Below are 26,497 nucleotides of genomic sequence, written 5' to 3'. Positions count from 1 at the left end.
CGAAATGTTGACTGCTTCTTCCTCTTCATAGATGATGTCTGACCTGCTGAGTTTCTCCAGTATTTCGGGTTTGCTACTCCTGATGCCCAGCATCTGCAGAATCTCTTGGGTTCAGGTTCATAAATGAGATTTTATTTTCTGTTTGACGGGCAAAATTTGCCCACTGCTAAGTGCTTACTTAAGCAAATTTTACACACAATGATATGCATTTTTAGAGCTTATATTTGAATACCATATTTAAAGAGTGACCAATATTGTTGGAAATTCTGTAATAGTTGAAATTTCTAAATACACCTTTGTGCAATTGCATGTTCAGTCTTTCTAACCAACAGATCTCAGATAGTCCGGATGCTCATTCTTTCCTCCCTCCCCATCATCCTCTACACAGGTGCCCCACCATCCCACCCGGGCTGAGTGCTGAGCGCTGAGCTCATTTTCTACACGTTGATCACATATGACTGCACTGCCAAACACCCGAGTAGTCATATTGTCAAGTTTGCCGATATGATAGTGGTGGAGCTCATCACCAATAACGATGAGATGGCCTACAGAGAGGAGGTGGAAGATCACGGGGCCTGGGTTCCTGGCAAATAACCTCTTTATCAATGTCAACAACAGAAAGGAGATGGTTATTGATTTCAGGAGAACTCGTACCAATCACTCCCCTCTTTGCATCAGTGGCGCAGCAGTGGAAACTGTGCGCAGTTTCAATCTCCTGGGAGCGCACATCTCACACAACCTCTCATGGTCCCAGAACACATCCTACACAATCAGGAAAGCTCACCAACACCCCTGCTTTCTGAGGATGCACACCTGTACTCATGTCATTCTGCACTGCAGAGAGCATCCTAACATGCTGCATCACTGCATGGTATGGAAACTATACTGTGGCAGAGAGGAAGGTTCTACAGTGGGTAGTTAAAACTGGCCAACACATCCCTGACATCGAGTCTACCTGCCATCAAGTTTGTGTGCGTATTTACAGTTGTCTGTATAGAAGCTATCTTATGTATTTGTACCTATTGTGCTTTTTTAAAAATGAATGTGTCCATTATCTTATTGCATTTTTTTTGAGCTTCATTGGATCTGGAGTAATAATTTTGTTCTCTTTTACATTTGTATACTAGAAATGACATTAAACAAACTTGAATCATACCTGTAAAAACCACAATAATAATTTTAAAGAACATGTAATTTGTAATAAGGTTCAAAACAATTCAGTTATTCTCCAGATATTCACCCACAGTACAACTTTTAAAATAACCTACCATTAGCTAGAACCTTTGCCTTGTTGGCAGGATGGAAGCAAATATTGTGAAGAACAAGCAGTGCAGTGGGTTGGTTGCTTTTGCACTTTTGCTGAGATATTGTTGACAACAGCTCCAGACTTCCATTCATCTTTAGAATCATCTGTTGTCCCTCATCTCCAAAAGACAAATTCAGTAAAAGTTTCAGCCAAAGCATGGTCAAATTGCTAACTTGTCTGCCTGCAGCCTTTGGTAATGGCAGGGAAACGAAGTTATGTAAAAAATTGCTCTGTAATACAGATTAGAAAAGACCTAAAGTTATGGTATTGATAATTAGTAACATAATTCACGATCAACAAACCACATACAGTATTGCCTGCTTCCTGCAAAGGGATCACCTTCCAACTTAAAATGCAAATCTACAGTGCAGTTAATGTTGATTGGAAATTTTCAGTCCAAAGTGTAACTTTTCAGCTCAATATATGAAGGGAAATATTTGTTTAAATTACTGCTACCATGCCAGCTAATAGCTGACATTTCAGTTACAAAGCCATGGAGTTCAGCTAATGGCTCTTCTGCATCAGTCAGCAAGCATCTTCATGAAAATTATCAGAATTAGTTCCTTTTTATATATAATTGTATAGCATGCCAAATCTGTCAGTCATTTTTAAACCCGATCTGAGATAAGAATGCAGCTGGAACAGATTGAAAGCTTTTGTCCTCTCAGTCCTGCTTCTACATAGCAATTAACATCACAACATCCTGATCTCTTGACCACATTCTGCCAAGAATGATGCTAAATGCACGTCAGTAGAAGATTCATATTCCTATTTCAAGTTCTCCCCTTCCTTTCAGCATCATTCAGACTAGCTAATCAAGTTTACAAAAAAGCTGCAGTTTAATCTGTTTATTCTTCAGATGACATTGTCGAGCCAAAAGGTGTCCAGTCTCATCCTTGTTCAGTCTTATCCTTACTCAAAATGGCAAGGAACAGAAGATGAGTGAAAAGGTACTGTCTCGCCAAACTGATTTACAGCTTGCATTAACAAATGGAAAATACTTACTTTTGGTTTTACTATTTAACTGAAATTAGGAAATCAAATTCGTGTCCTGGACCAAAATAAAGTCCTTCCTGAACTTAATTGGATCATTGAAAGCAGAAATAAATTCTGAACAAATACAGTTAATTATGGAAATTACTTTTTCTTGATTTCTCCTTGTGGCTCTGAGGCAAAAGTTCTTTGAACTCATTAGCCTAGGAATTCTTCATTTTGATATAACATAATTGTGTGCTATTAAATGGAGTTTCACAGAAAAATATCCAAGTAAATTTAATATCAAAGCATGGATATATCAGCATATACTACCACGGCATTCATCTTCTTGCAGGCTTACAGGAAAATCAAGAATTTATTGAAGCAACACACACAAAATGCTGGAGGAACTCAGCAGGCCAGGCCGCATCTATGGAAAAGAGTACAGTCGAAGTTTTGGACTGAGACCCTTCATCAGGACTCATTTATGAAGAACTAGATATAAACAAAGACTGACGAACCACCAATGTCTAAAAGAAGAGAAATTGTGCAAATAAAGTAAATAAATAAATAATACTGAGAACATGAGTTGAGGAGTCCTTGAAAATGAGTCCATTGGTTATGTAAGCAGTTCAGAACTGAGGCAAGTGAAATTATCCACGCTGGTTCAGGAGCCTGATGGTTGAAGGGAAACAACTGTTCCTGAACTTGGTAGTGGGAGCCCTTGATGATGGCTGCTGCTTTCTTGTGGCAGTCCTCCTTGTAAATATGCTCAATGGTGGGAAGGCTTTGCCTCTGGTGGATTGTATCCACCACTTCTAGTTAGTTTATATGCACAGAGTGCTTAAGATCTCAGCTAAGATCACTGGCACAGGTGATTGTGTGTCATTTTTGTATAATATTGATCTGAATGTGTGGCCCAGGAATAGTCCTGCCCAGATGTGCAGAAGCCAACTCTGTAATGAATGATTAGTCTACTTTGGTGATATGTGAAGTGAGCCGACATAACCAGTTCCAGCTCCATGGAATGCAGGGTTGCAAACCAATGGAAAGTTGGCCCATTTTAAATGTTTTCCCCTTGAAGGAGGTCACTACCTGGAATTCCCAAGGATCACATACTTGGACTGATCATGACCTTAACCTGCACTCAACCATGACTGCTTTCTCAGCCAACTGTAAATCCAATTCTACATCTGCTATGACCCCACTGAACAGACTCAGTTCACAAGAATCACAAAGCCAATCACCCACCACCTGGTAGAAAACAATACCCATCTCTGCAAGAGACCTCCTTGCCCCACAACACTTCACAGGGCTCTATCGGACTTCGTCAAAATGATGAAATAACTGTAATAATGGCCTCTGTCAGCATTGAACTTGGAAGGAAGGCTCTATGCATAACAGAATTTTGTTATGTTTCATCTCACACAAAATGTCCATTAAGCCACCGTGTGTTTATTATGCTTTTCTTGACATGAAAGAACTTCAAGGCCTATATTAGAACAATTTTGTCATTTCTCTCTATTTTTGCACTCCATACTCAATTCAATAAATGCCAATGCTGTTTGCCTTTTCTGTGTATTGATTATATTTATACTTTCAGAGAAGATATTAAAACATTATGTTGCTAATGCTCCATACCCTTCAGTGCCCTTCCACTGAGGTTCGTTTTAAAACTGACTTCCTCATATCAACTAAAATTAAACAAACTGTTGACACATTCTGCCAGTTCACCCATGTTCTTGCGCATTTTTAAATTACTTTTACTGCTTCTAAACATTGCTTTCATGTTGTCAGAATGATTGACAATTAGTCTTCATACCAAAGTCCTAACCTTTCTAAATGGAGAAAACCAGCCTGCATGGTGACCCATGGAATTGACCTTCCAGCAACCTTTCCAACCTTCCTTCAATTTGAGCAACACTAGAACTGGAGACTAATTCTACGTTAGTCAACCAAATTTTTATTAATGTTGATTTCTTCTAAACTATGAATTTGACCTCTGATTTACTGAGAGATTGGATCAAATATCTGCACAAGTATCTCCATTGTACTTCCTTTACTTGTCCATTCTTCACAAAGACAATCTGCCAGACATGATAAAGCTCCTAGTCATCCTTACAGACTGTCCTTCACTAAATTAGACAACTCCAAATGTTTGTTAATTCTGTCTTTAATTGTGGATCCATAGAATGCCCAATCACTTGTTTTACCTTTCTCTGTGAACAATGGATGATGTGTGAGATAGATCGGTTGGTTGACTGATGTCGCAAAAACAGCCTTGCACTCAATAAGAAATTGATTGTGGACTTCAGGAAGGGGAAGTTGAGCGAAAATTAGTCCTCACTGAGGGATCAGCAGTGATAAGGATGAATAGTATCATGTTCCTATGTGCCAACGTCTCTCAAGATCTCTACTAGACCTAACATTTTGATGCCATTACAAAGAAGGCATGCCTGCAGCTATATTTCAGTTTAATTAGCAGTTTAAGGAGATTTGGTATATCACCAAACTCCTCTCAATGTACTGTGGACAGGGTTCTAACTAGTTACATTGTCATCTGGTATGGAAGCGCCAATGCACAGGATTGGAAAAAGCTGCAAAAGGTTGCAAACTCAGCCAGTTCCATCATGGGAATTAGCCTCCCCACCATCGAAGACATCTTCAAAGGATGCTGCTTTCGAAGCAGCATTCGTCATCAAGGGCCCTCAGCATCCAGGACATGCTCTCTTCTTATTACTATCATCAGAGAGGAGGTACCAGAGCCTGAAGACACATACTCAATGATTCTGGAACAGCTTCTTCTCCTCCGTCATCAGATTGCTGAATGGACCATGAACATTACCTCACTATTTCTCCCCTTTTTGCACTGCTTAGTTCATTGGTTTACATTTCTTACTGTAACATGGTAATTTTTATGCTGCCTTAAAACAACAAATTTCATGATATACTATGTCTGGGATAATAAAACTAATTTTTCTAGTCTCCCAGACTAAATACTATATTCAGAGGTTTGGCTGGGTATTCTAAGATCCCTGTGGACTTTTCTGAGTTATATATGCCAAGATCATTGACTTTAATGAATTAACAATATTTTAAAAGTAATTGGAGGTATTCTAAAACTTATATAACAAAGCTGTCCCGTGATTATCCTGGAGTTTTTACTAACCTTCTGTAAAATGCCTTTACATTCATGGGAGAAAGCCAAGTTGGAGAGTACAGAAAATGCTATTTGTTGAATGATAATATTGTCGTGTGTCTTCTGCAAGGCTTGCTTCATGATCATATGCATGAGACTGCTCCCACCAAGTCCTTTCTGAGATGAAACTGGTCCTCCAGTTCCACAACACAGGGAAACGCATGCTGAAAAATGACAAGTTGGATCACTGAGAAAGACCCGATGTTTCAGGCTTCAATTTCAAATGGTTATATATGAACAAAGCATTTTTATAACCAACATAAAATAGATAATTAAATATTCTATTAATGCTGCTATTATTTTTTCTCGGTTTTAACCTTGTTTAAAAAATTTAAGGAGGAAAATAATTGCTAAATCACAGAAATATTAATCAAAATAGTGTGTGTAGCATCTTCATCATCATTGCATAATCTCAAAGATAACATCTTGGTGGCAAAATCCAGAGTATTGGCTACATTTCAAAGTTTAAAAGTAAATTTATTATCTATGTATACATATATCATCATATACTAGCTTGAGATTCATTTTCTTTGGGGCATTCACAATAAATACAAAGACAGACAAATAACCAATGTGCAAAAGACAACAAATTGTGCAAATACAAAACAAAAAATAAATAAATAAGCAATAATATCAATGCATTGAAGAGCTCATAGTTTGTGGAATCAGTTCAGTGTTGGGGCGAGTGAAATTATCCACTCTGGTTCAGGAGCCAGATGGCAGCAAGAAGAGGGCATGGCCTGGATGGTGTGGCTCTTTGATAATGGATGCTGTTTTCTTGCAACAGTGCTCCTTATAGATGTACTCAGTGGAGGGAGGGACTTTGCTGTGATAGACTGAGCTGCATCCACTACTTTTTGTATGCTTTTCTGTTCAAGGGCCTTGGTGTTTCCATACCAGTCTGTGATTGAACTAGCCAGTACACTCTCCAGCATGCATTGACAGAAGTTTGGCAGATGATATGCCGAAAGTTCACAAATTTGTATGAAAGTAGGATACCTCTGTAATATAAGTGACACCTATCAGAATATTTTTGAGGACTCTGGTAGCTTGCAATTGGCACTTTCTTTTATCTGAACATTCAAGCCTATTATCTATAATGGCTGTTCATACAGGTGCACTAAAACAGATTTATATTATTACAATTAACAAATTAACTCAGAAACAAAGTGTAGGAAGCTACTGAAAACGAAAGTCAGCCTCAGTGGATTAGACCTTCACTGCAAAAGCAGCACACAGTTTGAAAAACGGGGGGGGGGGGGGGGGGGGAAGCACAAGCAGGAACAGAAGTGCTCCTAATTTGTTCCACAAATGACTGAGATCTGTCAGTTGTTTCCGTATTCATTTCACCTCAACTTTATGAAAACATATTGACCACCGCCTCTAATATTTCAAATGAAAATGATCCAGAGCCTTCTGGGGTACAGGATTACTTTATATGTGGAAAAGGCTCTTCCTGATTTAATTTCGGCACTGTGGCTACTTATTCTGGTTTCTCTTCCCATAGGAAATATCTTTTGCACTTCAACCTTTTCAAATCTTTCATCATGTTAATTAATTGAAATTATTTAACACTTGAACTTCAAAGCTGTAAGTGCCGATTTTATCTCAGCTGTAATATAACTTAATTCCTTAATCCTGGCCCAATGGGTAGCACAGTAGCGTAGTGGTTGGCACCAGGCTTTTCAGCACCAGCAGCAAAATTGATCGGAATTCGAGATACGCTGCTGTCTGTGGGAAGCTTGTGCATTCTTCCTGGGGCTGCTTGGTTTTTTACCCCCACAAACTAGAGATGTTCGGTTGACATTGGCGAGTTGTGGGCATGTTATGCTGATGCCGGATGTGTACTGACACTTGTGGTTTGCCCAGCATACTCCTCGCTGATTCAATTTGATGCAAGTTACACATCAAAGTTTATGTGACAACCAAAGCTAATCTTTAATCAAATCTTTCTTTATGATCAACTGTCAAGGACCTGTTCCACGTGCAGGTGATATGATAAAGAATCTTGGCCCGAAACAGAGACTGTTTATTCCCTCCATAGATGCTGGCTGACCTGCTGAGTTTCTCCAGCATCTTGTGTGTGTTGATTTGGATTTTCAGCGTCTGCAGAATTTACATGTTTATAATTAATAGTTGAATGTTTTTTATTAGGATTCCTTGATGGCTTCCACAGCCAAATTCTGCTGCACTCCTGGAATTCAGCTAGTTTCTATGTGTGGTTGTTCTAAGATCTGGAGCCACATAAACCTGATAAGACCTGGATTAGGCTTTGATGAGTTGGTTATTGGTAAATGCTATTTGATGGTGACACTAACGGCCTTTTTCATTGCTATGCTGATGAAGTTTAGATTGACAAGAAAGGCTGGATCTGAAGGTTAGTGATTAGCTTGATTTCTCATATGTACATCGAAACATACAGTGAAATGCTTCATTTTGCATCAAAGGATGGTGCTGGGCAATCCTCATGTGCTGCCACCGTTCAGGCGCCAACATAACATGACCACAATTCACTCACCCTAACCATACGTCTTCTGAATGTGTGATGAAACCAGACAGAGCCCGCAGACAAATCCTGCACAATCACGGAGAGAACATACAAATTCCTTAAAGCCAGCGATGGAAATTGAACTCTGATCAGCGATCGCAGGCGCTGTAAAGTGGTTGTGCTAACCACTACTCTACCATGCTTACTTGACTTCTCGTGCACAGTACACATATGGCCATTTTGTTCTTGTCAGATAGAGACACAGTTAACTGCACTAGAATATCACAGACCATAAGACATGAGAGCAGAATTCGGCAATTCGGCCTTTCAAGTCTGGTCCATCATTTTATCATGGCTGATCTATTTCTCTCTCAACCCCATTCTCCTGCCTTCACTCCATAACCATTCACACCCTGACTCATCTAGAATCTGTCACCCTCCATCTTAAATACACACAATGACCTGGCCTCCAAAGCCATCTGTTCTAAATGGACCGCTCTTCTATTCTGTGGTTGCGCCCTCTAGGTCTAGACCACTCCACTATAAGAAACATCCTCTCCACATCCACTCTATCTAAGCCTTTCAACATTCAATAGGTTTCAATAAGATCCCCATCGTTCTTCTAAATTCCAGCAAGTATAGGTCCAGAGCCATCGAACAATCCTCATATAAGCCTTTCAGTTATGGAATAATTTTTGTGAACCCCCTTTGAACCCTCTCCAACGTCAGCACATCTTTCATAGATAAACGGCCTAAAACAGCTCAGAAAAATTCAAGCGAGTCCTCACCAGTGCTTTACAAAGCCTCAGCATAACATCCTTGTTTTTATATTCTAGTTCGCTTGAAATGAGTGTGAACATTTCATTTGCATTCCTCACCACCAGCTTATCTTTATGGAATTTATCTTTATGAACTTATAAACTTATCTTTATGAACTCTCAAGTCCCTTTGCATCTCAGATTTTTGAAATTTCTTCCCGTTTAGAAAATAGACTATGCTTTTTATTCCTTCTATCATAGTGCATGACCATACACTTCCTGACACTATATTCCATCTCCTACTTCTTTGCCCATTTTCCTAAACTCTCCAAGTCATTCTGCAGCCTCCCCACTTCCCAAACGCTACCTGTCGCTCCTCCACCTATCTTAATATCATCTGCAAATTTGTCCACAAAGCCGTCAGTTTCATAATCCAAACCATTGACATACAATGTAAAAAGAAGCAGTCCCAACACCAAACCCTGTGGAACACCACAACTGATCAGCAGCCAATCAGAAAAGGCTCCCCTTATTCTCACACTTTGTCTCTTGCCAATCAGCCACTGCTTTATCCATGCGAGTAACTGCTTTTGAGTCTACTGGTCCTGGTGTGGAAGCTGCGTGGGAATAGGACAAATAGTCCATAATTATGGTGGATGGGATCCTTCACGATATTGCTTGCACCTTTCTGTAAATATGGCCTTGACTGTGGGTAGCTTGGTGCTGGTGATGTATTGGCCAGCTTTAACTATGCATTGCAGAGCCCTTTAACGCATTAAGCCCTCTATTCACTGCAATGCAGTCTCTGTACCACACAATGGTGCAGCATGTTAGGATGCTGTCCACTGCATATCTGTAGAAGGTCAAGACAATTAGTGTGCATAGACTCGCTCTCTTCAGCCTTCTCAAAAAGTAGAGGTGTTTTCCTAGCTTCCTGACATACAAAACAACTTTTACTGAATTAATAGTATCAGTTCTTTACACATTGCAGCTACTCCGGTAACAGAGTCTAGGCTCTACTTACATGCAGGAAGGTTAGCAGTATAGACGCAGAGCAGCTTCAGAGCTTCCAACATCAGCACGTCATCCATTAGAAGCCAGGGCCAAAGTGAATAGACAGCATTGACAAGATGCGCATCGGATGCTGCAACCTGTAGAGGTGGGGTTAGGGTACAGAAGGAGAGAGATGGATGGAATTGCAGTGAGATTGTTCAAGTAATAATTCAGAAAACCACAGATTAATTTGACTTGGTAGCAGACTTACTTTGCATTCGATATTATGATGTAGACAATTCCGCAGCAACTGCATTACTGCTTTCAGTTCTCTGGTCAGAGGGTCATCCTGTGGCATCAGAAACATATCAACAATCCATATCAATACTTCTTGAGAAATTCTAACAGTCACAGACAAATTTCCATATTTTCTTACAATATGGAGGGCATCCATTTCAATGCACTGAGCTTAGGTTGTTTCTTAACACAAATCCATTCCCTGGTAACTTTCCTCTGTAACCTTTCGAATTGACTTTATTTCTTACATCCTTCACATACATGAGTAAAAATCTTTACATTACGTCTCCATCTAAATGTGCAATCATGGTAATATATAATAAATAGAACAATTAATATAATATAGAGTACACTCAAATCAGTGTGAGTTAATCAGTCTGATGGCCTGGTGGAAGAAGCTGTCCTGGAGCCTATTGGTCCTGGCTTTTATGCTGCGATATCTGCTTCCTGGATGGTAGCAGCTGGAATAGATTGTGGTTGGGGTGGCTTGGGTCCTCAATGGTCCTATGGGCCCTTTTTACACACCTGTCCTTGTAAATGCCCTGAATCATGGGAAGTTCACAACTACAGGTGCGCTGGGCTGTCCGCACTACTCCCCACAGAGTCCTGCGATTAAGGGAAGTACAGTTCCTATACCAGGCGATGATGCAGCCAGTCAGGATGCTCTCAATTGTGCCTCTGTAGAAAGTTCTTAGGATTTGGGGGCCCATACCAAACTTCCTCGACTGTCTGAGGTGAAAGAGGCGCTGTTGTGCCTTTTTCACCACATAGCTGGTGTGCACAGACCACGTGAGGTTTTTGGTGATGTGGATGCCGAGGAACTTGAAGCTATCTACTCTCTCAACCCCAGATCCACTGATGTCAATAGGGGTTAGCCCGTCTCCATTCCTCCTGTAATCCACAACCAGCTCCTTTGTTTTTGCAACATTGAGGGAGAGGTTTCAGTCCCATCAATGTACTGTCATCCTCAACAAATTTCACTACTCTTCTACACATTAGGAACAATTTACAATGGCCAAATCATGTAGAAACCTGTATGTCTTTGGGATGTTCGGAGAGATAATCTGAAACATCAGAGAAAAACCTATGGGGCAACAGTACGTGCAAACAACACAGACAGACAGCACCAGAGATCAGGGCTGAACCTGGGTTGATGGACATGCATGGCAGCTGCATGAAAACTGCTGCTTTGCAAACACAGTGAGGTGTGGGGTGGGGGGGGGGGGGTGCGGGAAGAGAAGAAAAACACCATGCGAACAACATTACTCGTGACTTCAAAAAAGTAGTTCATCGATTTTCAAAACTGAAATTTATTTCTACATCGAAGTGAATTAAACGATGCCTGTTAGGATGTCAACAGAACAAATGTGTGGAGTCAGCCAGGTACTAACAATATTGGTGTCTACATTTCAGCACATAAATGATCTCCTCAATAATAATCATCATTATGTGAATCAAATCCAAACTGAAAGAATAAGACCATGCCAAAACATCAGTAGGAGTACTTCAAAAAAATTATCAAAGTAATTATGTTACATGGAATATCTTAGTGTTTGAAGAAAATAGAACAAAAATTCATTTGTTGACTAAACATAAGAGATTCTGTGTTAGCACGTAGCCTAGTGGATAAGGCATTGGTCTAGTGATCTGAAGGTCACTGGTTCGAGCCTAAGCTGAGGTAGCTTGTATCCTTGAGCAAGGCACTTAACAACACATTGCTCTGCGATGACACCAGTGTCAAGCTACTTGGGTCCTAGTGCCCTTCCCTTGGACAACATCGGTGGTGTGGAGAGGGGAAGGCTTGCAACTTGGGCAACTGCTGGTCTCCCATACAACCCTGCCCAGGCCTGCACCCTGGAAACCTTCCAAGGCACAAATCCATGGAGTCATGAAACTAACAAATGCCTATAAGAGATTCTGCAAATACTTGAAGTCCAGAATAACACACTCAAAATGCTGAAGGAACACAGCAGGTCAGGCAGCATCTCTGAAAAGTAATAAAGAATCAACATTTCGGGCCAAGACCATCCTGATGTCATCTAATATTTTGCTTCTCCAACATTTTGGGTTTGCTGATTGAATCTTTGTTTCCTCACTTACCTTTCTCCTTTGGATGACTTTTCCGGGTCTCAATGATTCTAAGTTGAACTGTATATACGTTTGCTTCATCTGTTCTATACAGCTGTCAATAAGGCCAGCTAAACAAGGAAGGATTGCAGAATCACATCCAGGTTAGAAGCAGTTTGTTCACATTCACTTTATCTCAACTGTATAAAGAGATCTTGTTTTAATGTAAAATGAGAGATTGAAACTGAGTTTTCAAAATTATTCATCAAATCTGCAAAAATTATTTCAACCATATTTCCAATATTGCTTATAAATTACAATTAAAGATGTGTAGAATCTGGTGTATTATGAGAACAGATTTGAGGAAAAATACACATCTTTAAATCAAATATTTACAAGTTGAAAGAATGCTTTATTTCCAAATATATTTCATTTTAGAGGTGGTAAGGGTAGAGCATCTCATGGTGTTAATGTGGCATAATAATATCATTCAGAATCAGTATTATCAGTGTGAAAGCTCCATCCACTCTGCTTGAATGTTACACCTTAACCAACTCAAGGAATGAGCCTTTCTATCCACAGGATATCTGGTAGCTTTTAATTTTCTACATCAGTTGGTTTAACTACGCCATTGAAATGAAAATTATTAACAGGAAGAATGCGTTCATTTGAGGTTCTATTGAGTAGAACCATGGTTGGGCTTATGAATCCATACCCAATTTTGCATAGATCTTGCTGTGCATTGGTTAAATACAAAAAGTAAATGTTTGAACTTTTTATTAGCTCGTGTCATGGATATGAAAATATGAATCTTCTGATCAGTCTGCAACAATTCACTGCACCAGAAGCTTGTTAATACAGTTTGAGTTTGTTGGTCCAGTTGGAATACCTGTGTGGTTTAAAGTTATGTGAGGAATATACAACGATTGACTACTTTATTAGGTACACTTGCTCGTTAATGCAACTATCAGCCAACCATGTGACAGCAACTCAAAGCAGAAAAGCATGCAGACATAGTCAAAAGGTTCAGTCATTCAGACAAAACATCAGAATAGGGAAAAAATGTGATCTAAGTAACTTTGATTGTGGAATGATTGATAATCCTACATAAGGTGATTTGAATATCTCAAAAGCTACTGATTTCCTGGCATTTTCACACACAAGAGTTTACAGAGAATGGTGCATTTAAAAAAAAAATTAAAAATTGATAGTGCGACAGTTCTGTGGGTGAAAATGCTTTGTTAACGTGACAAGTCAGAGGAGAATGGGCAGACTGGTTCAAGCTAACAGCAAAGTGACAGTAACTCAAATAACCAAGTGTTACAACAGCTGTGTGCAGAAGAGCATCTCTGAATGCACAACACATCGAACCTTGAGGTGGACGGGCTACAGCAACAGAAGACCACAAACATACACTCAATGTCCACTTTAATACGTACAGGGGAACCTGAAGTAGCAACTAAGTGTATGTCATCAAAGAAACATTGATCTTCATTCTGAGCCCTGAACCATTCTTTGGGCAACATTAAGGCACACAGTTTCATTATAAGACCTATAAACAATAGATCTGGCTGGTTCTACTGAAGGCACTTCATGATTGGCAACTGCATCTACACAAGTCTGAGTAAATGTGCTAATGTTGTTCTATATGGCAGCCTTAGAGTTGCAATGATTGATATCTAACAGTGCTCTGGTTGAGGGAACATATCCTTCACCCGCTTCTGGGCCAATTCTCTGCAAGATGGTGGAACACAGATTTATTTAACATAGTAGGGATGCTCATCAGCTTATTGCCCTGGAGTTCTTGGATCACAAGAAGAGAACAAGTGTCAAAATATTTGCCTGATGCAAATTATATGCTCCACGGAAGAGAAGACAGAACAATTCTCTGATTTGAATTAATCTTGAAAGTAAACTTCAATTAAATATTTACCCAAGCCCACATGACAGCTCTACTGGGAGCATCAAATTCAACAGTTTACTGTCACATCATTATTCTGTAAAATGGAAAACAATTTTTAGTGAAAGGAATTTAAATACGGTTGTTTGAATAGCTCTGAGTGGTTAATGCAGTAACTTCTCAGAATCCTCATTTCGAACAAATGACATATCCGACTAGACAATGACTAAATGGTCAGATGATCTTACAATACAACCAACGTATTCACAAGAAGAATAAAATTAAATCAAACAGAATCACATTTTAATATTGGTGAGATGTGAGCTATTACAGAGTTAAGAAAACTAAAGATGAAATCATAAACAGTATAATACTGCAAATGTGACTTCACGAAACATAAAAATGTGCAGTGATACAATTTAGAAAGTCAAATTTGAAGGCAAAGTACAGGGATAATGGCAGGATTCTTGGCAGAGTGGAGGAACAGAGGCATCTTGGGGCCCACGTTCATAGATCCCTCAAAATTGCCACACAAGTTAATAATGTGTATAGTGCATTAGCTTTCATTACTTAGAAGATGGACTTCAAAAGCCACAAGGCAATGTTGCAAATCTATAAAACCCTAGTTAGATCACAGATGTGTACTTAGATTTTCAGAAGGTCTTTTACAAAATGCTCAAAAAGCTATGAGCTCATGATAATGTAGGAACGATTCTAGCATGGAAAAAGCAGTGGCTGACTGACAGGAGGCAAGAAGTGGGAATAAAGGGTGTCTTCTAGCTGACTGCGGTGACTAGTGGTGTTCTACAGGAGTCTATGAAAGACCGATTCTTTTTACATTACATGTCAATTATTTGGATGATGAAATTGATTGCTTTGTTGCAGAGTTTGCAGACAATACGAAGATAGGTGGAGGGGCAGGTAGTTTTGTGGAAGTAAAGAGGCAACAGAAGAACAGACAGATTAGGAGATTGGGCAAAGAAATGGCAGCTGGAATACAGAGTCAGGAAGGGAATGGTTATGCACTTTGGTAGAAGAGATAAAAGGCTTGACTATTTTCTAAATGGAGAGAAAATACAAAAAAACTGAAGCACGAAGTGTCTTGGGAGTCCTTGTGGAGGATTCCTTAAAGGTTAATTTACAGGTTAAGTCTGTGGTGAGGAAGGCAAGTGTAATGTTAGCATTCATTTCAAGAGGACTAGAATATAACAGAAAGGATATAATGTTGAGACTTTATAAAGCATTGGTGAGGCCTCACTTGGAGTAATGTGAACAATTTTGCGTCCCTTATCTTAGAAAGGATTTGCCAAAACTGGAGTGAGTTCAAAGGAGATTCACAAAAATGATTCCATGATTGAATGTCTTGTCAAATGAAGAGCGTATGACAGCTCTAGTTCTGTATTCACTAGAATTCAGAAGAATGAGGGGTGACCTTATTGAAACCTATTGAATGGTGAAAGGTCTTGATAGAGTAGATGTGGAGAGGATATTTTCTATGGTGGGACAGTATAAGACCAGAGGACACAGCCTTAGAATAGAGGGGTGTCCTTTTAGAATGGAGATGAGGAGGAATTTCTTTAACCCAAGAGTGGTGAATCTGTGCCATATGCAGCTGTGGAGGCCAAGTTTTTACGTATAGTTAAGGCAGATTCTTGATTGATCAGGGCATGTAGGAATATGGGATGAAGGGAGGAGATTGGGAGCAAAGGAAAATTGGATCAGCCATGATGAAATGCAAAATGGACTCCAACACCTAATTCTGCACCTACATCTTATGGCCTTACAGAATCATCGACTGTTTACTCTTTTCCATAGATGCTGCCTAAGCTGCTGTATTCCTCCAGCATTTTGTGTGCATTACTTGGACTATTGTGCTCAGTTGTGATTTACCAGGATGTTGCTTGGACTAGAGGGCATGTCTTATGAGGATAGGGCTTTTCTATTTGGAGAAGAGGAGGAGGAGGAGGAGAGGTGTTCAAGATGATAAGAGACATACTGTAGATAAAATGGATCGCCAGAGACTTTTTTCCAAGGCAGAAATGGCTAATACATGAGGGAATAACTTTAAGAAGGTTGTAGGACAGTATAGGGGGATTGTCAGAGGTAGATGTTGTTGTATTTTATTTATTTATTTTTCACACAAACAGTGTGGGGAGTGTGTGCCAGCGGTGGTGGTATAGACAAATATATTTAAGCAATTCTTAGAAAGACACTTGGATGATAGAAAAATGAAGGGAGGGTTAGATAAATCTTAGAGTAGGTTAAAAGGCTAGTACAATATCATGGGCTGAATAGCCTATGCTTTTGTGCAATGTTCTATGTTTTCAGATTTATGTTCAAAGAACTCTTTTTAACATTATAAATTCTAATGAATATACATGAGACTGCAGATGCTGGAAACTGAAGAAACAAATAATCTGTCGGAAATGTCAACCATTCCCTTCCTCCCACTGATGCTGTTCACCAGCTGAGTTGCTCCAGCAGACGCTTGTTGCTTTTAAATTCTAATTACGGATATCACATGACAACTAATTCATGTAATTGTGACTAAGGATGCAAAACAATGACATCTTGCATTTAAGAGAAAGCTGACTAAAAGTTGTGATTAGACAGAAAATGGGCACTGAAAAACCTGAATATACTGAGGGCAAGTAATGATGGTAACGTGGTTGAAGAGTTTTAAAAGACAAATTAAAAGCAGAAGGAAAAGTAAGCTATGTGTTAAGAGGGGAAGTTACAGAGCACAGACATGGATAGATGAAGGTGTGGTGAACAAGGAAGGAATAAATGCAAGATGGGTGAAGTAAGAGATAACTCCTGGAAAGCTTGATGACAGTAATAGTCAGAGCTGGGAGGAATGAGCTCAGGAAGGAACCTGAATACCACAGCGAGCCTTTTAAATACAAGAGTTCCCTGTGGAACTATTAGCATTTCCCTCTATAACTGGAGGGAAGCTGGGCATGTAAATGTGAAAGCACCAAACTTTGCAAGAAGTTTCTGATTACACATTGGATTTGTATACCTCATGCAGCCCAGCAGTGGAGATTGAACATACAACCACTTACTAGGAAATACTCTGTGAAGTTTGCCTACTGAACACCTGTGAAATTTGGGAGCACTCACTCAACTATTTCTGCCACATATATTGGGGTGGCGTGGGAGCTATTGGGGCGGCATGATAACATCGCGGTTTATGCAATCCTTTACAGAACTGGCTACAAGATTGGCGTTTGATTCCTGCCAATATCTGTATTTGTTAATTTGTCCCATGACCACATGTGTTTCATCAGGGTGTTCCAGGTGATGCAACGATAAATTTCACAGTATGCTTTGATGTGACACATAAACTTAATCTTTAATTGTTAATTTCAATATTTAAGATACCAAGGTATTCAATTTTGTTTGATTATTCATGTTTGAAGCACCTTTGAAAAGTTTACTGCATTAAAGACACCAAAATTGTTATAACATAATATGTTTAATTCAAACATAATAAAATTTACACTGTTACGTAACCAGTAACTGGGTCACTTACCAGCAAAGGTAGAGAGGTCCGTTTAAGTCTGATGGTACTATTTTTACGGTATATATTGATAAAAATATACAAAAATATCAATGCAAACATACATATAATATACGTTGTCAATACTAAATCTAAAAGCACGGGTATAATAATAATCAATAAGAAATAGCTCTATTGTTGTCTAGGGGATAATGTATTGTCAGATGGAAATATAAAAGTCACTTTAGTTCATTCAAGCTGCAGTTTTTGGTTGGAGAGAGAGACGGATTAAAACTTGCCTATTCCTTTTATGATGTCGGTCCTTCGAGAGTCGTTGGGGCTGATTTCTCCTTTAGCTAAGCCGCCTTCTGTGGTAGGGCCTCAATCCCGGGGCAACGGGGAAGGACACACGTGGGCCCTCCACTGGCTATCGCTATTAAACGCCGTCACGGAACTTCTAGCGTTTCTCCTGGTGCATGTCAAGGGCTGTTCCCCAGACCCTCTTTTATCCTGACTCACAGGGTCTCAGATGTCAATCAGGGTGGAATGATGCCATCCCCCAACCAGCCCACATTGCCTGAGGGCTTCCAAGAAGTACAGTATTCAATACACAATTCCGTCTCCAAGAGACAATGACCTGTTCCGTGGCTTTGTATCGCTGGGGCCAGGACACTCCAAACGTCTCTCTCTCTCATTTCCTGGGTCTCCTGCCCTGACTTAATAGTGATCTTGCGATTCTCAAAAAGGAGAGGGGGGGCACAGGTGTAACACCCCCTTTCTTCAACGCGTTTTTACGATCGGAAAAAAACAAAGTAATACAGAGTCTCACAGGATTTTAGAATCTAACACCATACAAAAGTTTTTTTTTCTACAGGGTAATACAGTTATACATTCAATTCAGTATCTAGATGGTTACCAATTGCATTGTCACTTCCTTTAATATCTTAACATCTTGTACCTTACTAAAGTCTTGTAGCATCAGACTCTAATTTAATAACCACCTATTTTTGGGTCTTATTTTTCTTTAGCCAACAAAAACTAAAGAGTTGTGATCTTAGCTTACGGGTATACTACAAAAGTTCATGCAAATACTAATCTTTATGTTGCTTTCAAACTTAACAGGCAGGCTTCCATGGGGGTTGTCTTTTATTATTTACATGCTTTGTCGAAATCCCTTAAAACCGGCTTCTGGCATTTAAAAATGGCGTCCCATTAACAATACTCAGTGGCCAGTTTATTAGATAACTCAAATATCTAACAAAGCAGCCACGAGGGAATGTTCATGATCTTCTGTTGCTACAGCCTATCCATTTCAAGGTTTGACTTGTGTGTTCAGAAATGCTCTTCTACACACTACTGTTGTAAATGTGGTTACTTGACTTACTGTCAGCTTGAACCAGTCTGACCATTCTCCTGTGATCTCTCTCATTAACAAGCATTTGCTAACAGAACTGCTGCTCACTGGAAGTTTGTTTTTTTGTTTTTGCACCATTCTCTGTAATCTCTGGAAACTGTTGTGCATGAAAATCCCTGGAGTTTCTGAGATATTCAAACCACTCTGTCTGGCAGCAACAATCATTCCAAGGTCAAAATCATGGAGATCACATTTATTCCCCAATTTGATGTTTGGTCGGAACAGCAACTGAATCCCTTGAACATGTCTGCATGCTTTTATGCATTGAGTTGCTGCCACGTGATTGGTTGCATTAATGAGCAGGTGTGCAGGTGGCCTAATAAAGTGGCCACTGAACCTATAGCTCACTTTTCTGATAACTTCATGTCAGACAGAGCTGATTTTATAAGGGCACTCTAATACTTGTATCACTCACCCTGCAAGGCATGTTTCTGTGCACAGGCACTCACAGGAAGTAATGCGGTGAGAGCACCTGCAGCAACTTTTCTCTGAATATCTTCAGATGATTTACCCTCGTAGCTCTACAAAAGAAAATACCACATCAAAATCTGTAACTGAAAATAATTTTATATACAAAACACTGAAATAAAATGTTCACATTTTTCCTTTACCTTACGCAAATTTGGTTTTCAAATTATACTGTTTCAAGTTCTGCAATATTGATTTTGAATATCTGATTCCACAAAAAAAAAGACTGCGGCCAAGAAGTTCATACACAGGGCAATGCTTCTTTAACATTGTGAACAGAAGAGATTTTAGCAGATGCTGGAAATCCAGAGCAACACACAAAATTTTGGAGGAACAAAATGCCACAGGTCAGGCAGCATTCGTGGAGAGGACAATGGAGAGTCAACGTTTTGAGTCAAGCCCCTCCATCTGGACTAGAAAGGAAGGAGGAAGAAGCCAGAATAAGAAGCTGTGGGGAAAAGTGGTGGGGGAGCATGATGAAATGAGAAACTGGGAGGTGATAGGAGAAGTTGAAGAAGGAATTTGATAGGAGAGGAGATTGAATCATGGGAGAATGGGTAGGAGGAGGGGCACTAGAGTGAGGTGATAGGCAGGTGAGGAGAATGGGTAAAAGGGGAGCCAGAATGGGGAACTGGAACAAGAGAGAAGAGGGAAGTGGAGGACAGAAGTTACTGGAAATTGGAGAAATCAATGTTCATATAATTTCATCAACATTGTGTGTCTAAAAATCACTCAATTCTAGAGTTAAAAATATGGCTGCTTTCATTAATGGGTTAAATTGAACTACTTGGGAAATTCAAACAAGCATATAGCCATCCTTGTTATGGTTTGGAGGCTTGTGTGTTTCAATGACTCAGAGAGCTATGTTGGCTGGAGTCAGGAATTTATGCTTTGGCTCTTGATAGGGTCACTCATGCCAAACAGGTCAAAGGGTAGAGGACAGATTAAGAGCGGTCCAGTGGTTCTCCAGGTTTGGGGTTCAGCTCAGGGCAAATAACTCTGACTGATAAAACAAAATTGTCATGGAAAAAGCAAGGAGGAATTATTCTACATCTAGATGTGATGGTATTCCTGAGTCTCCACCTGCACTTACATGACTGACAGGAGTGAAAACTGAGAGGAAGCTACTGACATGAAGGAAGCCCTGAACACTGCCAGAAATGGAGGACCTTTACTGCTGTCCTTAATGTCAATGACAGAGCAGGTAAACAGAATCATGCTTTCCTATTTGGCAGCAAGTGCATGGCAGTTGGGCGGGGGGTACCTTTATTCCCTGTGCCATCAGCAGGGAACTGGATGACATGAGTCTGAGAACCACCACCTGGAACATCCTTGGTCTTGTTAACAGCTTAACTGCATTATTCAGAGTGCCACCACCCCACTACTGCCATGAACAATGAACACCTTCCTGAGCCCTGATCTCACAACCAAAAGATCTGGACAGGGTATGGGTATACTGTCACCAGCATATAATAAAGTATGCAAAGACACAGTTGTATGCAGTTAACGCAATTGCTTTACAGCAATCCTCAACTGGAGTTTAATTCCCATCGCTGTCTATAAGGAGTTTGTACATTTTCCCCATGACCACGCAGATTTGCCCTTGGTGCTCCTTTCCTCCCACGTTGGTATGGTTAGGGTTAGTAAGTTGTGGGCGTGTTACATTGGTACTGGAACTATAGTGACACTTGCAAACTGCCCCCAGCACAATCCTTGCTGATTTGATATGATGCAAACAACTCTACGCTTTGATGTCCATGTGACAAAAAAAACTAATCTGTATCCTTAAAAAAATAAGCAATAATTAAAAGCTTTCCTTGACGTTTTTAGTAAAAATGAAAGATCACTAACCCAGGATATTAGCTCTGGCTGATGTCTTATGCATTAAGGAGATAAAAAAATAACAGTGATGAAGCCATTTGGCTCCATACAACAGCCCTGATCTTTTACCACAACATTACTTTTCATGTTTTTCTTAATAACAATAAATCTAGCAATTTGTCTTGACTAGACTGAACAAATGTTCCAGAAGATCTCTTTTGGGCAGTGAAATCTGAAGACTTTGGGGGTGAAGAAATTCATCCTTATCTTTGATCTGAATTGTCAGTCCTCTAATTTTAGATTTTAATCTCTGGTTCTGGACATCCCAGCCAGGAAAAACATCAACTTTGCATCTACCACATAAATGCCCTAAGCAATTTTCAATGCTTTAATGAGATCACCTTTCATTGTTCTCAACTTAATATTAGTGATTTAGTCTCTGTTCATATGACAAACTCATCATCCCAGTTATCATTTTGGTAAATTGTTGCTGCACTCTCTCTAGGACAGGATTTACAGCAAAGAATGCTTTAGTTATGGAAAACAACATTTTAAATGTGGTCCCATCGGGGCTCTATATAACTGCTACAGGACATCACTGCTCCAGAGCTGAGATTACACACAGTTATTCATTGACAATGGTACCTGCAGTTACATCATGGAAACAGTAAATAGAAGAGGCAGTAACCCACATGAACCTCTGAGCTTCTTCTGCCAGTCATTTGATCATGATTGATCCTCAGAACCATATTCAAGTTCTTTCTTTGCACACCTTAAAACCTTTTGCATCTGATTATTTGTTTCTTATCTGTATTTCATTCACATAAAATATTCTCAAAATTATAATCAATAGCAAACTTGGCTATACTATAGCTCAGCTCTCATCCAAATCAATGTATTAGCAGTTAGCGCGATGCTATTACAGCATGGGGCAATCTGGAGCTCAGAATTCAATTTTGGCACCAGTCTGTAAGGAGTCGCAGTATGCTTTCCCCATGGAGTGCATGGGTTTTCCCCAGGTGCTCTGGTGTCCTCCCATGGTCGAAAGATGTAATTGGTTATTAAAAACGGTCCCGTGATTAATTGGGGTTGCTGGGCATTGTGGCTTGAAGGGCCTACTCTGCTCTGGATGGATGGATTGATGGACAGATGGATAAGTAGATAGTACATGTCAACTTGTGCCGGGTAAACACACTCAGAGGGAAAAAGGAGGCTCCGCTTGACAAAATTAAAAATTTCCAAAAATAAAAATTTTAACTAGACCTCATCCAAAATGTCCGAGGCACTTCTAGTGTAATTTCCTGGATTTTTATTGCATCAAATGGGTGCGATCCATAGGCATTGAGGCACTGCACTAATGATTCCATTGGTTATATGCCTCAATTACAAACTTCAGCAACATCCAACTCCTTGCTACTGGATTTTCCATGGCTAAATGTACGCTGTTGTATGCCATATGCTAAAAACCTACGGTCTGGAGAATGGGGATTTAGAATATTAAAGAATGGAAACATGGGGGTGAAACTAGACTATACTGTGAGGTGCAGGAGGGGAGAGTAATTGCTGGGTATGAAGAAATTTGAAGGATCAGTTTGAGACTAGTCATGCAGATACCCAATCTGATGTGGCATTCAAAATTTTTTTTCTCTGGAAGACCTAATGGTGGTAATTTTTGAGACAACAGGGTCTAAACTAGCCCACCAACTCCAACTAATGCTGTAATAGAAGCAATGAACTGATGTATTAGTTGACCAGGTGTTCACCTGAAGTTGATCTTGCATGAGGCATCTGAGGATAAGTCACTCCAGAAAGAGCCAGGATAAATTTCCAGAGTAGAAAATGATGCAGCATGTTTCATGAACTTTGACCATTTTGCACTAAAATGGATTTTTTGCTTTTAATTTTGTTTGAATTGTGCCTTCTTGTAGACAAAACTGTTTTATTTATGATTAATTTATACGGTTCTGTAAATGTGCGGCAAGGTAGCATAGAGGGCAGTATGGTAGCAAAGATGGTGGCATAGTCAAATAAGGGTTGCCAGCTATAAAATCAATCAGAGTTCAGTTCGCTCCACTGGCTCTAAAGAATTTATACGTTCTCCCCGTGACCAGTGGGTTTACTCCAGTTTCTTCACACATTCCAAAGATGTATGGGTTAGGGTTATTAAGTTGTGGGCATGATATGTTGGTTCTGGAAACATGGTGACACTTCTGAGCTGTCCCCAGCATGTCCTTGGTTATTGATGCAAATAACACATTTCACCGCAAGTTTTGATGTACTTGTGATAAATAAACCTGATCTCTCTATCTGATCCTATTTGCCTGTGATGCTGCTGCAAGTGAGTTTTTCATTGCACAGAACATACACGTCCCTGTGCATGATAATGTACTCAACTTTGACTTCAAGGAGATGTGTGATTTGGGTTGTTGCATGTGGAGGGGTGAGTTCAATGGTCATCTTTGTTTTGTGGCAGTCTGTGGGGAACACGTATCTCAGGGTTGTTACTGAATACACACTTTGATAATAAATAAACCGGGTCTTTGAAGAAATGAATACTCAACTATCTACAGAGGACAATGGCTGAATGAAAAAGTGAAGGGGAAGGCAGGTGCGCGAAATAAAGGGGAAGAAGTGAGGAGCTGGGAGGTGCATCGGGCTGAAGAAGGACAAATCTGATAAGAAAGGGGATTGGACCAGGGGAGAAAGGGAAGGAGTGGCACCAAAGGGAGGTGAAAGGCAGGTGAGGAAAAGAGAAGGGGCAAGAGGTGAGCCAGAATGGGGAATGGTAAAAGAGAGGAGGGGGGAGAAACTGATGTTCATACTGTTTCATCAATATTGCATGTCAAAAAAATCACTCATTTCCAGAACCAAAATTATGGCTTTTATTAATGGGTTAAATTGTGCTGCTCAGGAAGTTCAACCAGTTATGTTCAGTCACGAGTCACTCTTTCCTATCTGGCAGCAATTCCATGGCAGATTTTGAAAAATATTTTTGGGGCAATTTAGCACATTTGTCCCTTTTTTTCCCCAAATGGTAAATTTCACTGATGAGTGCATATGAATTGAATGCCTCTCAGCGATCAATGCTTTTGGTTCATAGCACAAGTGAAATGGAAGAAAACAAATTAGCTTTCATACCTAAAAATTATGATGATTATCACAGGATCATTACAGCACATAAGGGAGTCCTTTAGTCCTCAGCGCCCATATTAATCGCTTTCCGAAATGCTTATCAAATTCCTTTCTGAAATCACTGACTAATTCTGTTTCCACTAAACTGAATGTCAATTTGATCTAAGTAAAGATTCAAGAAATTAAGGGGACAGAAACTTTTGTCCTTTAAAAAAAAACAAACAACAATTGTTGCCAGGTATTGTCAGTGGGAAAGATTTGTAGAGCTGTTTATTACTTCAACTTGCAGTAATATGCAATCCTATTAAGCTCTATAATTGGACAAATTATGTATCATTGCTAATAATATGCTCAATATGTGCTGAAAACTCATCAAACTGACACACTTGTACTGCATTCCAATGCTGATTTACGAAGAGAAAACAGATATCTAACCAATGATGTTTTCAACATTGAAGGTGATGAGTGAATTTCCTGGCAATTCTTAAACCTAACAATTCTTTAGTGTTTGAAATGAAAAGACTGGTAAAAATAATGATCAAAGTTCAACTCTTGGTGTTGGAGAACTATGTGTGCGCATGTGGATATATGGGTGGGAGGGAGGAACAGCTTGTTTCACTGTTGTTGTTCAGTTGCTTATTGTCATGTTCTGCTGAGCATGAGTGGTGGCGGAAAGTGTGGTAACACTTGTGGGCTGCCCCAGCGCATCCTTGGGTGTGTTGGTTATTAACACAAACGATGAATTTCACTATATGCTCTGATGTACAAGTGATAATTAAATCTCAATCTGAGTATAAATATCTGTACAGGTAGTCCGAGTTACGAACGTCCGACTTACGGACATCTCGTACTTACAAACTGAGGAAGGAGAACGCTGTCTGCTATGTTAAGTCAGATTGTGACGCCGTCCACCATTTTAAGTCGTTGCCGATGACACTGTGTTGAGTGTTTAACTTTGTATTTGGCTTAAATTTTTCTTAGTAAGATTCACCCTGACCCCGCCCCCCCTCCCTGTTCCGGTCAGTTGGTGGCACAGTGAGATCAGGGCCGGGTTCGAGTTCGACTTAGTGACAGATCGCTCCTGTGCCGAGTTGATGTCGATCCAGTGACTCCCGTACCATCCGTGCCGGGTTGGTGTCCAGCTTGCCACCTCCAGTTTAAATTCCCACACGAAATATTGTAGGGGATCAAATACCCAAATCCAGCACAGCCCCCACTTGTCCCATTTAACCTGTCTCAGTGTGGTGGTCCTTAGGACCCAGTGGACCTCTGAAGCTGGTGCAGGTCCAGACCTGCCACCCGCAGAGTTTCTGTTCCATTCATGGGAAGCAATCGTGATTGAAAATAAATTGGAAATAATAAAGCGTTTGGAAAGTGGTGAAACACCATCGGTCATTGGAAAAGCGTTAGGCTACAGTCGGTCAATGATCGGAACAATTTTAAAGGATAAAGTGAGAATAATGGAGCATGTGAAAGGCCCTGCCCCGATGAAAGCTACAATTATTACTAAGCAACTCAGTGGTTTAATTATTGCAATATATACGTTTCTTAAGTGTTTTATATGAATAGAAAGGTAAAATATATTCTATATACTGAGACAAACATTTGACTAACTGACGCTAAATAATACCGGATGTACTTGTTCTGACTTACGTACAAATCCCACTTAAAGACGGACTCAGAACCAAAACTCGTTCGTAACCCGGGGACTGCCTGTATTCTAAAGTTTAAGAAGACTACAAATGACATGTTGCAATAATCCACTTCTGAGTTTAAATATAAATTGAATACTATAGCTTGGATTCTTAACATACTCAAAATAATTACAGTCGGCTCTCCTTATCCGCAAGGGATTGGTTCCGGGACCCCTCGCAGATACCAAAATTCATGGATGCTCAAGTCCCTTATTCAACCTGTCTCAATGCGGTGGATCTTAGGACCCAGCAGAACCCCAGACTTTATTTAACCTGTCTCAGTGCAGTGGACATTAGGACCCAGTGCAGAGATCTGAATCCGCAGTGTTTCTGTTCACGAAAATAATCACAATAACAATTGAAAATAAAGTGGAAATAATAAAGCGATAGGAAAGAGGTGAAACGCCATTGGTCATTGGAAAAGCGTTAGGCCATGTCGGTGAATGATCGGAAGGATTTTAAAGGATAAAGTGAGAAAGGCTA

The 26,497-nt window shown here is 39.9% G+C and overlaps 1 protein-coding gene and 1 long non-coding RNA gene across 5 annotated transcripts in view; one reads left to right on the top strand and one right to left on the bottom strand.

Moving 5' to 3' along the window:
• Window positions 1-4,282, top strand: part of LOC132395228 (uncharacterized) — a 46,196-nt gene extending 41,914 nt beyond the window's left edge. For 2 of the 3 annotated variants that reach the window (XR_009512546.1, XR_009512545.1), the window contains exons 3-4: window positions 2,166-2,256; window positions 2,637-4,282. This is a non-coding gene — a long non-coding RNA (uncharacterized LOC132395228). The remainder of the gene's footprint in view (window positions 1-2,165; window positions 2,257-2,636) is intronic. The other variant, XR_009512543.1, reaches the window with a different exon arrangement.
• The window catches only part of rttn (rotatin), a 255,709-nt gene that overhangs the window by 13,803 nt on the left and 215,409 nt on the right, over window positions 1-26,497 (bottom strand). For both annotated transcript variants that reach the window (XM_059971494.1, XM_059971501.1), the window contains 6 exons: window positions 19,315-19,420; window positions 12,117-12,214; window positions 9,991-10,068; window positions 9,751-9,877; window positions 5,451-5,644; window positions 1,269-1,536 (listed from right to left, as the gene is read on the bottom strand). In XM_059971494.1, the coding sequence (XP_059827477.1) occupies window positions 1,269-1,536; window positions 5,451-5,644; window positions 9,751-9,877; window positions 9,991-10,068; window positions 12,117-12,214; window positions 19,315-19,420 (871 nt within the window). The remainder of the gene's footprint in view (window positions 1-1,268; window positions 1,537-5,450; window positions 5,645-9,750; window positions 9,878-9,990; window positions 10,069-12,116; window positions 12,215-19,314; window positions 19,421-26,497) is intronic.

Source organism: Hypanus sabinus, chromosome 1 (assembly GCF_030144855.1).
Source record: "Hypanus sabinus isolate sHypSab1 chromosome 1, sHypSab1.hap1, whole genome shotgun sequence".
Classification (NCBI taxonomy): domain Eukaryota; kingdom Metazoa; phylum Chordata; class Chondrichthyes; order Myliobatiformes; family Dasyatidae; genus Hypanus; species Hypanus sabinus.
This window is presented reverse-complemented; position numbering and strand designations above follow the sequence as displayed.